The 16,051-nt window shown below is 31.4% G+C and overlaps 1 protein-coding gene across 3 annotated transcripts in view; it reads right to left on the bottom strand.

The window, feature by feature from the left end:
- The window catches only part of LOC132700704 (alpha-N-acetylgalactosaminidase-like), a 21,966-nt gene extending 7,377 nt beyond the window's left edge, over window positions 1-14,589 (bottom strand). Inside the window, exons 1-8 of one of the 3 annotated variants that reach the window (XM_060668205.1) lie at window positions 14,469-14,589; window positions 10,853-11,018; window positions 8,516-8,693; window positions 7,489-7,663; window positions 5,774-5,868; window positions 5,542-5,703; window positions 462-659; window positions 1-124 (exon numbers count right to left, since the gene is read on the bottom strand). The exon at window positions 1-124 is cut by the window's left edge and continues 38 nt beyond it. In XM_060668205.1, the coding sequence (XP_060524188.1) occupies window positions 1-124; window positions 462-659; window positions 5,542-5,703; window positions 5,774-5,868; window positions 7,489-7,663; window positions 8,516-8,693; window positions 10,853-11,016 (1,096 nt within the window). In that variant the 5' untranslated portion in view covers window positions 11,017-11,018; window positions 14,469-14,589. Of the gene's footprint in view, window positions 125-461; window positions 660-5,541; window positions 5,704-5,773; window positions 5,869-7,488; window positions 7,664-8,515; window positions 8,694-10,852; window positions 11,019-13,094; window positions 13,440-14,464 lie in introns of those variants that run through there. The other 2 variants (XM_060668214.1, XM_060668196.1) reach the window with 2 other exon arrangements.
- Between the last annotated feature and the right edge of the window lie 1,462 nt (window positions 14,590-16,051).

Genomic DNA, 16,051 nt, shown 5'->3' with positions numbered 1-16,051 from the left:
CTAATGTAAAATTGAGCCTATACGGATATCCATCTACTCTATGGCTGAGAAAACCTATAGCATAAGTGTGACTGTCCTCAATTATCGGTTCGATTGGTTTGACCCAAATGTCCACCTTGTCTTTCTGAAATAATGATTAGTTATACAAACAATCGCCATTAAAGATACAGATCCGGCGAAATGGGATAAAAGTTGTATATTATGAACTGAAGCTGCCAAAATTAAATTATTCGAGGTGGATTAAGAAATATTTTAGAAAAGACATTTTTTTATTTTAATATTTCCTTCTTAGCACATTGCCTTTTTTGTACAAAAAAAATAGAAAAGCTGTTTTGAGATTAAACTTAAAACTTAACCAAAACTATTTTAAAAGCCATTTTTGGCTCCCTACCGCTTACATATCACACAAGTTATGCCTTGAATATAGAAAAAAATAGAATGATAACACAATCCGAACTTACAGTCGTGATTAGTCGTCCTTGAATTCCAAGCGCATCTTGGTTAATGCCGATTATATCTTTATTTAAAAGAATCTCCCTGAATTTTGGCTCGATGGTCCTCAAATCCACTGACATTATCAACGGAGCTGCGAGAATCGCCCAAATTGCCATTTGCGCTTTGCTCTGTTCATAGCTCAAACCGTAATTTCCTATTATCAACTGAAAAACACCAATTTAGCCGCTACTCCAAAAGCAGTATAAGGTTGTTTCAGAAAAATTATTAGTTGATTTCTTGATTTGAATAAATTTAAAAATTGCAGCTCAAACCTCCTTCAAAAAGAAGAAAAGATTTAAATATATTTCTATGACACTTATTTAGAACATCTTTCAACCAAGATCCAGTCGTTTATTTAGTCGTTTCACTTGGCTTCAAGATGTAATCTCGAGTGCAGTTGGCAACCCGTTCCAGAGTTTATAAAATTATATAGAAAAAAATATATATAATATAAAATTATATAGAGAATGTATGTTAAAGAGATTAGAGCATAACTTATCCACCATAGAGCAACAGTCAAAACAAAGAAGATTTGTTTAATACATTTGGCGGAATATGTTGGTTGTTGAAAAATATCGAGAATTTTCACACGGATAAAGATTTATAAATCCTTCCATTCACATAAGGGAAAATAACCGACATCGCAACATATTGTCCACAAGTCGCCAAAATTTTTGGACTCTTGGAAATATTGTTGCATTTGTACGTGATATATTTTTAATTTAATAATAGAGATGCATCACTGGCTTAAGTCTTGGAGAAAAACTTGTAGATAAGTTTAGATGAAGGTAAATAATACCTGTACATAAAGAATATATTATTTTGTTAAATAAAGAATTGACCATTTCGAAATTTGTTCTTTTGCACTACGAATTGGCTTTTAGGTTTTTTTTTTTAATCCAGGTTCGCTTAAGATCATCCAAAAATCTGCTAAAGCAAAATATTACATTGTATTCATTTTGCTATTCTCTTTCCTTTAAGGCAATATGAAAATAAATTATATTTGAACTGAGTCAGGTGTGGGCTGCGAATTAAATATTATAGATAATAGAAGTTCAAATAACTCTGTCAAATGCCCCAAAATTATACACGGACATTAATTAATCCAGCTCTAACTTAGAGAGATGTTCTCAATTAATTATTTAAAATATATGGGTGACAAATTGAAAAAAATAAAAACATAAAATGAAACTTCTAATCAATATTTATATGAACCTTTTTTTCTATTTGAAGCTGAGGAACATGCCTCTAAGTCGGGGCCGTCTATTAATGAATCGCTCTCTATATTCATTGACGCCAATATTAAGTTCAATTCGAATTCAGCTTACAATTTTCGTCAGCTACAGTTTAAACGAGAGCAACGGATCCCCTATCTCCAAGTCCTTTGGGACCTATAAAAAAAAACGCAGTTCCTTCTTTGTGCTTGACGCAGAAGGTAAAATATTGGGTTTATCTCTGACTAATATAAGTCTAACAATACACAAAATCAGCTAAACAGAAAAAAACGCAGCTAATAATTTAAAATATATAAGTTTTTTGCAACTGGGGAAGCAACAAGTTCGAAATGGAACAACTAGAGAATTTAATGAAATGAGCCACGAAACAGCCTTGCAACCATGGCTAAAATTTGATATTGTAATTTTGTAGTTTTGGCGGACTGGGCTGGCTCTATGAAGGAAATAGTTTTTAATTTTCTGTGGCTTATCTACATGTAGGTATCATGGAGCTCAGGTCGTGATAGTTCGCGTAATTTTAGTTGCTACAATTTTTTTATGACCGCCGATTAAAAAATTAATAACCATGAACAGTTTTAGATACTAAAAAACGTGCCCAATACCATATAATGCAATCAAAAATTTAATTTGTTGTAATTTATTACAAACTACATACAAGTAAACGAGTAAAATTTTAACTACGATTTTACCAAACCAGAAATCTACTTTACTATTTTTAGTGATAGAAACCATACTGAAACATGAAATAACTTCCAGTATGAAAAGCAAAACTGACAAAATGTTTTGAATATTGCATTAATAAGTAATATATTATGCAACAAGTTCGATAAACACCAATCCAGTCACGTGTTCGATTTGACACGAGTCGAGTAGGTGCTTAATAAACTAAAGTGATTGAGCGCATGTTATGCTTTACTGTAGCCATTTAACTTTCCTGAAAAACACTAGATCGTCACCCAGAAGTTCAGCTTCGTTGATAAAGAAAGTGAACTTCCACCCACTATAGCAACAAACGATTCGGAAAAGCTGATAACAGAAAAAACAAAGCTTTGTCAAAAAAATCTCAGACAAGTTGTGTTTGCTTAATAGCAAAATATATTATAGGTGCCATTTTTATAGTATTCGATTGTTTTCTTTTCAACATGTTTGAAAAACGTATTATTGCTAATATTTCGAAACATACATTTTTTTGAAAAAGGCAACCTTATACCTTTGCTATTCTTAAATGCTAATGCATACGTCACCCAGTGAATTTATTCGTGTAGTTTCGTAAAAATCTACCCAAAAACGAATAGTCGTTGATAAAGTTTCTCTGATATTAGTTTATTAAACACTCGCTTCAACCGTGTCACAACAAACTCGTAATTAAAGCGTCGCTTGTCAAACCTGTCGGATAATATCCTAAGAAATATGTACATCATTTTATACATTTAATTTATAAATAGAATATTATGCAACAAGTGTGGCAAACGGTATTTGACTCACTAGAGTGTTTAATAAACGAGTGGTTTCAAATAATTTACCAAACGTGATGCTTATTATACTTTTCCTACGACCGTTGGATTTTGCGGTTATATCCGGATCCGCGGAATACGAAACTCACGTGTTCAAGTGACGATTTCCTCACGTTAGATCGGTGTATAATTAGGTATTTTACAGAATGTAGCAGAAAATTAGTATACTATGCGGAGCGAGCGTTTAATAAACAAATGACTTAAAAACTTTACTAAACGTGATGCATATTATACTTTTTCTACAACAGTGAGTTTTTGGGAACATTTTTGCAAAACAACACGAATACATTCAGTAATTCAGTTGTAATTGACAAACGTCAAAATTCAAGCCGCGCGCAAAAATCTCCGAAAACATCCGATTGCTCCCAAACTCGGGCGACAATATCCCGGAAAAGTCTGAAGAGGCTCGGGATCCGTGAGACAAGGAACTCACCTGATAAAGTGACGTTTTCCGCAAGCAAGCATCAATGTATAATTAGGTATTTTACAGAAGGGAGTAGAAAAGGGTAATTAACAGCTGATTTTCACGACATTTCATTAATAAAATCATTCCTTCTGTAAAATACCTCTTTTACAGCACGGTTTTAGGAGCAATCGGATGTTTTCGGAGATATTACCGCACGGCTTGAATTTTGACGGTTATGTCAGTGAATGTATCCGTGTTGTTTTGTAAAGTAACGGTCGTAGAAAAAGTATAGTATGCATCACGTTTAGTAAACTTTTTAAGTTATTCGTTTAGTAAACGCTCGCTCCGCTCGTACCAAATAAACTAGTCACTCAAATGCGGTTTAACGCACTTATTGCATAATATAATATTATCACACTTGTTTCATAATATAATATATGATAATTATAAATTAGTGATTATTTTCAGGAAAACACTTAAGAGATTAGAATTAATGCACTTACGGAATGTAACGTGTAGTTAAATTTTGTGAAAAGCGTGAAACAAAAGTGCCAATAAATTTATTGAATAATATAATAAAACAGAAAAGCTTTATACAAATTCAGGGGGCCGAGCCATCTTTAATTTTATTGGACTTATAATTTCTTTACATTTTGAGAAAGATAAAACGCGATTTCCCTGCTGGCGATGTGATTTAATATATGCATTACGTTCCGTAAGTGTATATGGCACTGATGTACAGAGAGGCGAGTTTGTCTTGGATGATAACTTATCTCAGAATCTGTAAACGATATCAAAAAACCTCAGAGGCAAAAGTTGTCTGTATTTATTAATACTTTTAATATATTGTATTGGTATATACCCAGGAAGTTTCTATTTTCGTGGAAAAGTAACAACTTTCTTATTTTAAGTTTAACACACCGTATATAAAGACATTTTTTAATTTCTCGAAACCTTCTAGACATGTTTTATATATAATATATTATACATAAGTTTTCGACATATTTAAATTTTATGTAAAAAGTGACGTTTGCATGTCTAAATCTAGCTAACGATTTCTTTATATATTTATATTTAAATTTAGTGTTGATTTTTTTTAGAAGATCTACTTTAGTGGTCTATAATGATATTTTAAAGTTTGTGCCATCCAACTTAGTCAATTTTGTTCTTATTGTTATTATATCATTATCTTAAAAAAATATTGATTTATTTGCATTAAATTAAAAAAATCAAATAATAAAAGCAGGTGTATTAGCCCTAAGAAGTTACGTTACCAAGTTCCTCTTAAAAACGTCAACCAGGAAAATATTAGAGTATATGAAAATAATAATATTCTGTTTCTTGTAGGTTTTTGTATATCTGGATAATGTTCAACAAATGTCAAAATGTTTTTGCAAAAATTTGTTCCATTCTACGTTATTAAATAAATTTAAATGACTTTGGTGTGATTTATAAAAAACTTATTAATAGACGTATAGCATTTTTACAAAAAGGTTTTAAAGCAAATATTTCGAAATCTACACCTTTTTGTAGTAGGGAAGCTTATATAAAATCGCCCCTTTTTTTAAATACTAAAACCATAAAATTATAAAAATGGAGTATTTTCATTTGAAAAAAAAAAGATTTATTTTAAATTAAATTTTTAATGCTAGTTTTTGACTACCCTCTATTTGTCTATCTATCTGTTATGTTATATATTTGGAATTGATTGTCTTGTGGTTACGTTTTAAAAATAAATAGAAATAAAAACGATTTTTTCTTCAAATGAAAATACACGATCAGTGCATAATTCTGTATTCTAGAGTAGGGAATAGGAAAACCAAATTAGATTGGATTTATCACTAATATTGGCTATTCTTCGTTAAGAGGTCTAAGCTTTTCAATCAATTACCATGTCCGGATCATTCCAGTGTCCGGGACCGGAAAAACTCGCTATCCGGTCCTGATTGGTACCGAACCATTTGAGTATGTTAGTTACGTTACTCCATGCGTCGTCGATATCGTCCCAGTTTCTCCAGAGATTACAGATTTCGGCGAGCTTTTCGTAGTTCGGCTGAACAAATACGGTCATGCATTGTTAGATTTCGCCGTTGGCTTTTGTTTTCTGGAAGTTAACTACTCACCTTTATACCTAAAGGCTCTTGATATGCCGGTAAACTGCACGAATAAACGATAGGTCGGCCGGTTTTGTTTAAGTATTCACTCATTTGATCGTAACCTAAAATTATTTTTATAATATAAAAGGAGATATATCAAGGAAAATAGACTAGATTTTTAAATTTAAAACTTCGTCAGTATTTTTTTCTCAGTCTATATTACCCATGGCTAGGTATTTTCTGTACATAAACGCAAATACGACATGCATCGCTACAATATTGATTTGAGAGGCCGCTAATCAAGCACTACTAAAACAAAATACTGAAAAAATGCAATAAATAGACTACCAAAGCTGGAATGATAAAATTCAATACCAGGAGGTTTTTGAGCATGCAGAATTCAAAAATGCCAAAAGCAGTGTTGTCAGATTTACCACTTTTAGAGTACAAGTCATATTTTTTTATTTTTAATGCCCTATTTATTTTTGTTGCAAAAGATTTAGAAGTCTGACAATGGAAGGTGGCCATAATTTTAAATATCATAGCGAAATCTCACATTTTTAAATTATGCATGTTCAAAAACCCCCATTGAATTTTATTGTTCCAGCTGCGTACTTGCTTATATATTGTTTGAGGAAGGCGGAGCTAAATGAGGGGCATAAACAAGAAGCCAACCGGAGGATTGGTGAAACGTCAGCAAGCTCGACTCAACAACAACCGAAGCAGAGGAAATCCAGAAGTTTTGTAAATCGTTTTTTAAATCTATGAAATCATTTAAAAATTACTTAATTTGTTACTGCTGTGCCTTCATAAACTTTTGCGCATTTGATTCAGTTTATTGATTTTATTTATTTTGTGTTCATTGTGTATATATTACTATTTGATTACATTATTCTATTTTACTATTATTTATAGCTTGACTATTTCGACCAAGTTGTACACACTGTGTTAAAATTGCCTAAATTATCTTATGTAAAAGAAGCTATCAATTTGAAACTATGTTAAAATAATTATAATTTTAAAAGTAGGTGTTAGTTTTTATACATGAAGGTGGTACGACATTGCTTTTATCAAAATTTATTACTAAGAATAAAACGAAATTTGACAGAGGTTTAACTCTCCTAAAAATAATGAAAAAATATACGTGGTGTGTACAAAAATTATTAAATAAACGAATTACAATATGATAACAATTTTCTCTATGTTTATGTAATTTTGCGAAACTAAATTAACCGAGTGATGTACTTCGAGAGATAAATCACCAAATATTTAATAACTGGTTGTTTATTGTTGAAATCCGTTATTTTAAGCCCATATGAAATCTCGAAAAAATACGACATTTTTAACAACTCTGCATTCTTTACCTCTGTTTACATGGATTTTTTAATTTATTAAAAAATCTTAGAGACTTAAATCGTGCCACATCATGCGACTGTACAATATTTGAACAACAATGAAACAATTTTTTGAAAAAAAGAACTCTCCAAAAAATACCATAATGCTTTCAAGAGAGTCAAGTAATTGTTCGTAAAATTAATCCAGACGCCCCGCAGTAATTTTTTGTTACGTTATTTATATTTTTTAGCAAAAAATGTTCATAATACGTTGACAACACACAACAAACAATGACAAATTTTATAAAAATCAAGTTATGTCATTATCATCAAAAAGGACACCGCAAATTTCGGCGATAAACAAATATGTGAGAAAACGTGTCTTGCTATGGCAGATAAGAAACATACCATCTAGCATCGTCAACACTTCCGAATAGCAACCGTCGAATTTTAAATAATCCACTTCCCAATCGGCGAAAGTTTGGGCATCCAATTCCAAATATTCGAGACTGCCCGGATATCCCGCACACGTTTTTGTGCCGTAATCGGCGTAGATTCCGAGCTTTAAACCTTTGCTGTGCACCTAAAACCAAACAATATTTTTCTGCAATTTTCCAAAATCTGAATATTTTAAAATTATTTTGGAAATTGTTGAACTTCCGGTTATATGCTATAAATGGTTCCACAAAATTGGATGTCCTATTTAAAATTTACACAGGGTGGCGCAATCTCTAACAGAGTACAATATCTCACTTATTTAGAACGAACAATTTTGAGAAATTGTTTTAACGGTTGTCGCATAAAATCGAAAAATATTTGAAATTATATAGAGCATGCCATAAAAGCATCGCAATATAAAACCATGTTTTTTTCTTATATCAAGAACGACATTCAAATGAATTTATGCATCTAAGTTTATAGATAGAGGTCTGGAAAGACGCAGGAACCGGACAAGATGTGTGGAAACTGTAGAAAAGAAGACCCAACCTACCCTCAACACCCCCTCCGTCAAAGTTCTTGCTAAAAAGATAAATAAGATAAATCGGTAAACAATACCTAAACACCATCTTAAATTCTAACAGCCACCTTATCAAAAATCAAAGCTTTCGGTCATAGCTACGAAAACTAAAATGATCGGCAAGGAACAACATTGGAGGAGGAGAAAATGCAAAGAAGTTACAGTTGTGCATCAAAATCTCAAGTGTTTTAGTAAGTCTTCTTTATATATATTAAGCGTTTGGAAACTACTACTGGAAAAACTTAATCTTGATTTACTTTACATTATTTAGTATTCACCTAGCCAATTGAACGTTGTAGAAATAAATAATAAAGACAATGGAAGTTCAAAATATCTTATTTTATCAAGATGTATCATTGTCTATGACCTTTAAAAATTTGATAGAAAGAAAATTTTTTTGGAACCGGCACAACTCACATAATCGGCTAAAGCTTTGATTCCACTAGGAAATCTTTGAGGGTCCGGTTCCAACCGTCCTGTGTGGTTGTTTCTCTGCTTGGAAGTCCAGCAATCGTCTATCATCACGTAATGATAACCAGCTTCCAGAAATCCATCTTGAGCCATGTGGTCAGCCATTGCGCGAAATAAATCTTCTCTAAAATAAAGCTTGACGGTTTTATACCAAGCGTTTAATGTTTGATGGTAGCTTAGACGTTCACGGAAAACCGAAAATTGTTTTTTTTTTAATTCAGGAATCTGTTCGAACGAACTAAAATATTTGGACGAAGCAATGTTGCCGCTATATTTTATTAGATTTTAGAGTTTGAATTATACTGTTTTCTTCCGATTATTCTTGAATACTTTCTCAAACCCATAGTATAAATCGCCGCTTAAATTAATGAATCCGATGAAATAAGCGAAAATAATCAGAACGATATTTTTTTCAAATACGAGATCATATTATCTTGAGATATTTGTATTATTTATATTAGTATTATTATTAACAGTTTTGAACCACAATCAGTCAAGTAAATGTATGTACACAAACTTTGTTTCATTATTATTTTTTCAAATAGATACATTTCGTTGAATGTTCTAAACAATTTTGTTAAAATTATTAATGTTGAATTCCTATTGGAATCTCGCGTTTCAAGAAGGCATTTTCAGTTCTTACGCTGCTTAACATTGAATTTTATGATGCCAATAGACAATAAAAAGGTTCTTCATAACTTAATTTGAGTAATTTTATTATTTTATTAAACAGAACACCATAAAGGCAAGTTTTAATTCTTTGGAATCTGATTTGAAACAGTAACTGTTAAACGACATGGCGCATGTCTTAGGTAGGTATACCATTATTGTATATTATTTGAAAGGAAATTTAATTATTTATTTAATTAAAAATTTTGAATACCAACCGGTTGTTTATTTAAAAAAAAATACAGTTTTTGCCAATTTTGTGTGTCAAGTCAAGATCATAAATTCTGAACGTATTGTATTCTATGGCATAAATTTATCTAGATAAGACTAATATATAAGGGTCTTTCGCATTGTCGAAATTAAAGCAAATTAAACTAATCTCACATGTATATATAAAACGAAAATTATTATAATGAACTATAATCACAGTTAAAAAACTCAGAATATGAAGATTAAATATTATATTATATTTATTTAGGTATAATAAAATCACATTAGTACTAATAGAACAAATACTTACTTTTTACAAAACTTCTGGATTCCTCCTGCGTCGGTTTTTGCTGAGTCGAATTTTCTGACGTTTCGCCAATCCTCCTGTTGGCGTCTTCAAAGCTTGACTAAAAAAAAAGCAGTTTCAGTCAAGCTCTGAAGAAGTCAACAGGATGATTGGCGAAACGTCAGCAATTTCGACTCAGCAAAAACCGACGCAGGAGGAATCCAGAAGTTTTGAAAAAAAGTTTAACAGTAGCCTGTGGAAGGTTGTTTGAAAAAGAAAAAGAACAAAAACTATTTTATTTAAAATCTAATTACGTTTCTGTTTGCAAAAATCTTCAATTTTTAGATCGTGCCACATCTCTCAACAGGTATATTATTAATTACATTTTTAATTAAAGTTTCAATATTCTCATGTCGCTGTTGATGACAAGAAAAATAATGAGTTTTAGAAAACATATGAATGAATTTATGCAAAATGATATAAACATAAAAGATTTCCATCCAGGGTACATGAGGATCAAAATAAAACACCTAGAAATTTAACTACTCTACCTTACGAATGCACTTATTGTCCAGTCTGACCAATCGGCTTTTATTTAAGTCTTTACAGGAAAACATCAATAACTGTTTTATCGGAATTCAACGTCAGGTTGTTATACTGGCAGTAAGCTTGCATTCTAACCATGTTCGCGGTAGAAATATTACGTAATGCTTCAAAATTGTTGCTATTAGAAGCACAAACCGCATTGTCAGCGAAAAAGATAGGTAACTGCCAATCCTCTTGAGGAATTCCATTTAAAATTGCCCTAGAGACTCTTCCTTGAGCTTTACGACCTGAATTTTGTCATTTAAAACCATTTGAACCATTTAAATCTTTCACAGCGACTACTATAACTGAATAATTTGTATTTGTATTAATCTTTCGCTGTCTTTCGATTTTGATTTAAATTGATAACGAAAAGTATTGCTTGATCTGTTGATGCGATTGATTTATTCCTTACCAATTAATCACTACATTTAGAAATCAACATTTTTTAGTATGAGATGGTTAGTTTTGAGCCCTGTTGGTGTAATCGATAGAAACGTCGTTCACAAACAATGTGCTTTCGATTGGTTTACCTAATACAATCGTCAGGATATACGTCACAGTCCGTCACACATCGAAATCGCTGCCAGTGCATCCAGCCCATTGGAGGAGTTAGAGCTAAACCATTATCCAGACCATGCGTTATGGAAAGATATGGCGCTATGAGCCACAGAAGAAAGCACACCTTCACAACCATTCCTAAAATTTAGAATTTCTTTGCAATGCGACCCGACTAGTTAAAACCAGAAACAAAATTATGTACCGGTTGTCCAAATAACAATTGCTCTCGACTTATTATGATCATAGAGAGCTTCCGATACGTTAATTAAAAAAAAATAATGTAATTAAGAGATATTTTTTTTGTAAAAAAAAGATATCAAGATGTTTTCGCTGACTTTTTAACTATTGCATTTAAACTTTTGACAACAGCGCAATTTTTGTTATCTTGTAAGCCAACGCACCTAGCTCGTTTGATTCCGATATTACAATCGAAAAACATATTTAACTTTCCCCCAATACCATATTATAGCAAATAGCGCAAAATGGTTGCAACAAAAGAAATCAGAAATTTATTACAGATTCTATTCTGTAATTCTAATAACTCTTTCGACAGAAGTTGTGCAATCTAGCGGCCGTTTCCGTAAGCCATACGGCCAATAGTTCCAAAGATACAGCCAACAGCAATTCTTATTGTGACAACCGGTATATCTAAATAGGGAGGAAATACTAGAAGAAAAAATGCTCATATCTTTATCCTAAAATAACGATTTGATGTAATCCTTTACATCCATTACAAACAAATGAAATAAATAACCCGGTAGGTCAAAATACACAATAAAATTGAAAAACTTTATAGTAATAAAAAGACTGAACCATGGACAACCTGCAAGTACGTTACATGTACAGGGTGGGCCGTTTATCTCGGGACGCTACCTTATCTCAGAAACTATAGGGTAAGGAGCCAAAAGTTACATACAAAGTTAATTGGGGTATTACAAATCTTCAATTTATTTGAATGTTGAATATACAGGATGTTTAATTTTTCTTGGGAGAATATTAACTTTCTTATTTTAAATGGAACACCTTGCATATTACTTCATTTTTGAATTCTATTCTAGACATATTTGACGTTTATTCAGAAGCATTTATTGTTTCAGTTGAGTAAGTTTTGTTGTAGACAATGGACTCGAATAACGAACTACATAAGAAACTTCGATACATATTAATACAGGGTACGCGAAAAATAAGACAAAAAATGAAATTAAAAAAAAATGCCAGAAAACTTTTTTTTTAATGGAAACTACCTATTTTTATAATTTTGTCATATTTAGCATTAAAAATTAAGGTTATTTAAGGTTGTATGTGCCTTATATTTTTACTTTTTAAAATATTTCCTTTTAAACATTTGTCAATCACAAATAATATGCGGTTACCAAATAAGTTCAGTTAGTGTAAGGTGACTATGATGGCGTTTGAACAAAACAAGTGCTTAAGTGCTACCACTATGATGTACCATTTCATAGTTGACCATAATTCTGCAGATGTGCTTCTGATGAGAGATTATGTAAATTTATGTATGCATTATTTATACACAATAAGACCAAGGATACGCGATAACCTTAGTTAATACTTTATTAACGAACGATCAATAAAAAAATAATAGCTTACAAAGGATAATAATTATTGTAACAGTTGTTCAATACTTTGAGCAATACAAGTAGTATAAAGGGTTTCTAAACACATCATGGCATTTCTAACAGATTCAGTCCCATTTAAATATCTGATACCTTATCTAATCAGCCGATTCCTCTGCAGTTGACGGTTTTTGTTTGTAAACTAAAGCTTTAAGTGTACCCCATAGAAAAACATCTATGGGAGTTAAGTCGGGGCTCCTTGGAGGCCCGGCGTAACTACCATTCTTGACTTCTGGGATAAGGAGCGCCATCCTGCTGCCAAATTAAATTTCGTCGTTCCCTTTCAGGCACTTTATTTTCAACAAAGGGGTGAATAATATTTAAAAGCTCTAAGTAGCGTTGGGGATTTAAGTTCTCATCAAAAAATACTGGACCTATTATTCTGAACTTCCATATGGCGCACCACACTGGGACAGAAGTTCTACCTGATTCTGTAACTTCCCTATGTTTTTTATTATTCTTATTGCTCCAGTAATGGGTAATTTTAGTTGGGGTTGTAAATATAGACTTATCTATCCAAATAATATGAACCAATATATTTTCTAAAGTGTCTCTCCACAAGATTCTTGCAAAAATTTACCCTGATATTGTAATCCCGTAGTTCTAATTTCTGAAATAGACGGAATTTATAGGACTTCCACTTGTTTATTTGAAGGCACATTCGAAGCGTCGTTCTTTTGACATCTAGATCTAAAGACGCATTTCGGGTTGAATCTTCAGGAGTCTCTGGAAAATGCAACAAAATATTAAGTTGCTCTTCATCATTGAAAATATTACGAAGCCTATTTTTTTCTTTCTTCTATACATTCTAAAGTGTTGGTAAATCCTGTCGAAGATCTTTTTTTCTGGGCGCCTCTTTACTGTTCTAACATATCAAACTTTTCCTTATGATACGCAAGCAAGCGAATAAATTAAATTTATAAGCGATAAATAAATAAATCAGAAATGTGTCAAAAAATATTTTAATTATGACAGTAATCAACAAAAAAACACACGTCTCTTATACTAACTGAAGTTATATGGCACCAGAATATTATTTGTGATAAACAAGTTTAAAAGGTCATATTTGAAAAAGTAAAAATATTAGGCATATACAACCTTATATAAAATTTTCTTAATTTTTAAAGTTAAAAATGATAAGATTACAAAAATAGGTAATTTCCATTAAAAAAAAAGACTTTTGACAGTTTTCTTAATATCATTTTTTATCTTATTTTTCGCATATCCAGTATTAATATGTATCAAAATTTCTTATGAAATTCGAGTCTTTTGCCTACAACAAAACTTAGTCAACTGAAATAATAAATGCTTTCGCATAAAAAATTAAAAATGTCAGAAACGGTTAAACTTAGGTATAGGACATTATTCACAAAATATGTATAGAATTCAAAAATAAAGTAATATAGCAGGTGTTCCAATTAAAATAAGAAAGTTGATACTTGTCCACGAAAAATGAAACACCCTGTATGTACAACATTCAAATAAATTGAATATTTGTAGTACGCCAATTAAACTTTTGTATGTACCATTTGGCTCCATCTCCAATAGACAAACGGCCCAAAAAAAGTTGTTTTACACAGGAATACTGAGTCCTAGATACCCAATACCCAGAAACTCTCGTATTCAAATACATTAAAATGTACACATTTTTCTTGTACCAAATTACTAAATCTTCGTAAATCGATAAATGCACGATACAGAAAATGAAGCTCACAAGTGTACTGTATAAATGCCGCAAAGAACTGATTGTTCCGAAAACATTTTTTTTAAATGTTTAATATTTAATATTTTTTTACGCACAAACCACAATCACAACACAACAATTTTTGCGACAATCACTTGTCGCAAAAATGTATTTCTTAGAAACAAATAAAATTGAACTCAATTGAAATCTTTAGGTATTATAAGATTGATTCTCAATTCCATTAATGTTACTACAATATAACGCACCTACCTAACACCAACTTTGAAACTAAATCAAACACCTCTAACAATTCTGCCACTTTCACTCACTTTAAACAGCCAATAATTTAACCTTTGATGGTATTTCAATTAGCTGCAATGGCTGATCCCGTGCATCTAAATTGTAGTTATTCAAATACGACCAAGTGGAGATATTCCGTTTCCCGCACAACACATTTGATAACGGTTTTGATAGTATCAGTTACATTTAATTTAAATATTCATAAACAACATATGCTTTTAGGCAGTTAGGTATTTGGTTTTATAGCAAACCAAAAAAACGTGTTTTTGGCGATAATTATTTGGTAGATAAACGGTTCACTAATTGCTAATACGAGGAATATTTGAATAAAACAGGTAACAGGTATTTGCTTTTGAAAAACTACAGTATTATCCATTTATTAACATTAAAAAACAGACTTCCTAGTTATCAATTTCATTCAATTTAATCAATTTAATTCACACCAACAATTACTACACGGCAAACCTTATAACTTACTACACTTACACTATTATATATGCCTCACATCGTTATGGCTAATCTGGCACCTAGGTAAAGTAATACCTGTATGTGCCTAATTGTCCAGACTTTTTGTCGTCACAAAAGATTAGATATTAGTGTAAATAACAATGAAAAATAATAAATAATAAAATAATAGGAATAATAATAAAAGGTTTGAAAACATTGAAACCCTATCTAAGATAAAAGAAAAAAATATACCATACCAACAGTATAACAAAAAAAAAAAGAAAAGTAAGGTACTCCAATTACTAATATCGAGAACTATAAGATAACTTGAAAGACAAAGGCTTGTTTATTCAATCCGAAATAAGTTTTAAATAATTTTTTAAATCGTTGTTTTTCTTTAATGTTATGTAAATTCGCAGTTATTCTATTATATATTTTCGGGCCCAACATATGATACAAAATGTTTTCCCTGACTGTTTGCGCAATATGTAGTAATAAGTAAATTATTTAAATTTTCTCTAGTGATAAATTAAGTTGTTAATTTTTTTATTTGTATGGACCAAACTACATGCAGTAATTATATACAAACTCCTAATTTTAACAATATTCCCACAATACACAGAGATTTGTTGGTCTTGGTCTTCTCAGTAAAGTGTGCAATATATAATTCTGTATTACTTTTAGAAGGTCTAGATGGCTAGATCATGCGCTCCTCCCCATACCAGTATACCTTAATTTAATAGGGACTCTACTAGTGCTTTATAGAGTATAACAAAAAATTTTCTTATCATAATATTTCACAATAGATAAAATTTATGGGTGATGCATCGCTGTTTCTTGCACAGAAACAAGAAAGAATATGTTTCATTTCATTATAATAAGCCCGACTGGCTTCTGTCAGGGAATAGGCAATATATTGTATTTTTGAAATATTTAAACTTAGCTTCAGCGAATCGAGGATATTTTTAATGCTCATAAACCCCGTCTTTACCTTTTCTCTGACTTCTGGCCAAGTTTCTGCAGAGAAAACTATGACGCTATCATTGGCATATGAAATAAGCTCGTCATCTAGTACAGAACTGCACTGACTGTCCAAGTAAATATTA

Source organism: Cylas formicarius, unplaced genomic scaffold, assembly GCF_029955315.1.
Source record: "Cylas formicarius isolate icCylForm1 unplaced genomic scaffold, icCylForm1.1 PGA_scaffold_10__41_contigs__length_53128322, whole genome shotgun sequence".
Taxonomy (NCBI): Eukaryota; Metazoa; Arthropoda; class Insecta; order Coleoptera; family Brentidae; genus Cylas; species Cylas formicarius.
This window is presented reverse-complemented; position numbering and strand designations above follow the sequence as displayed.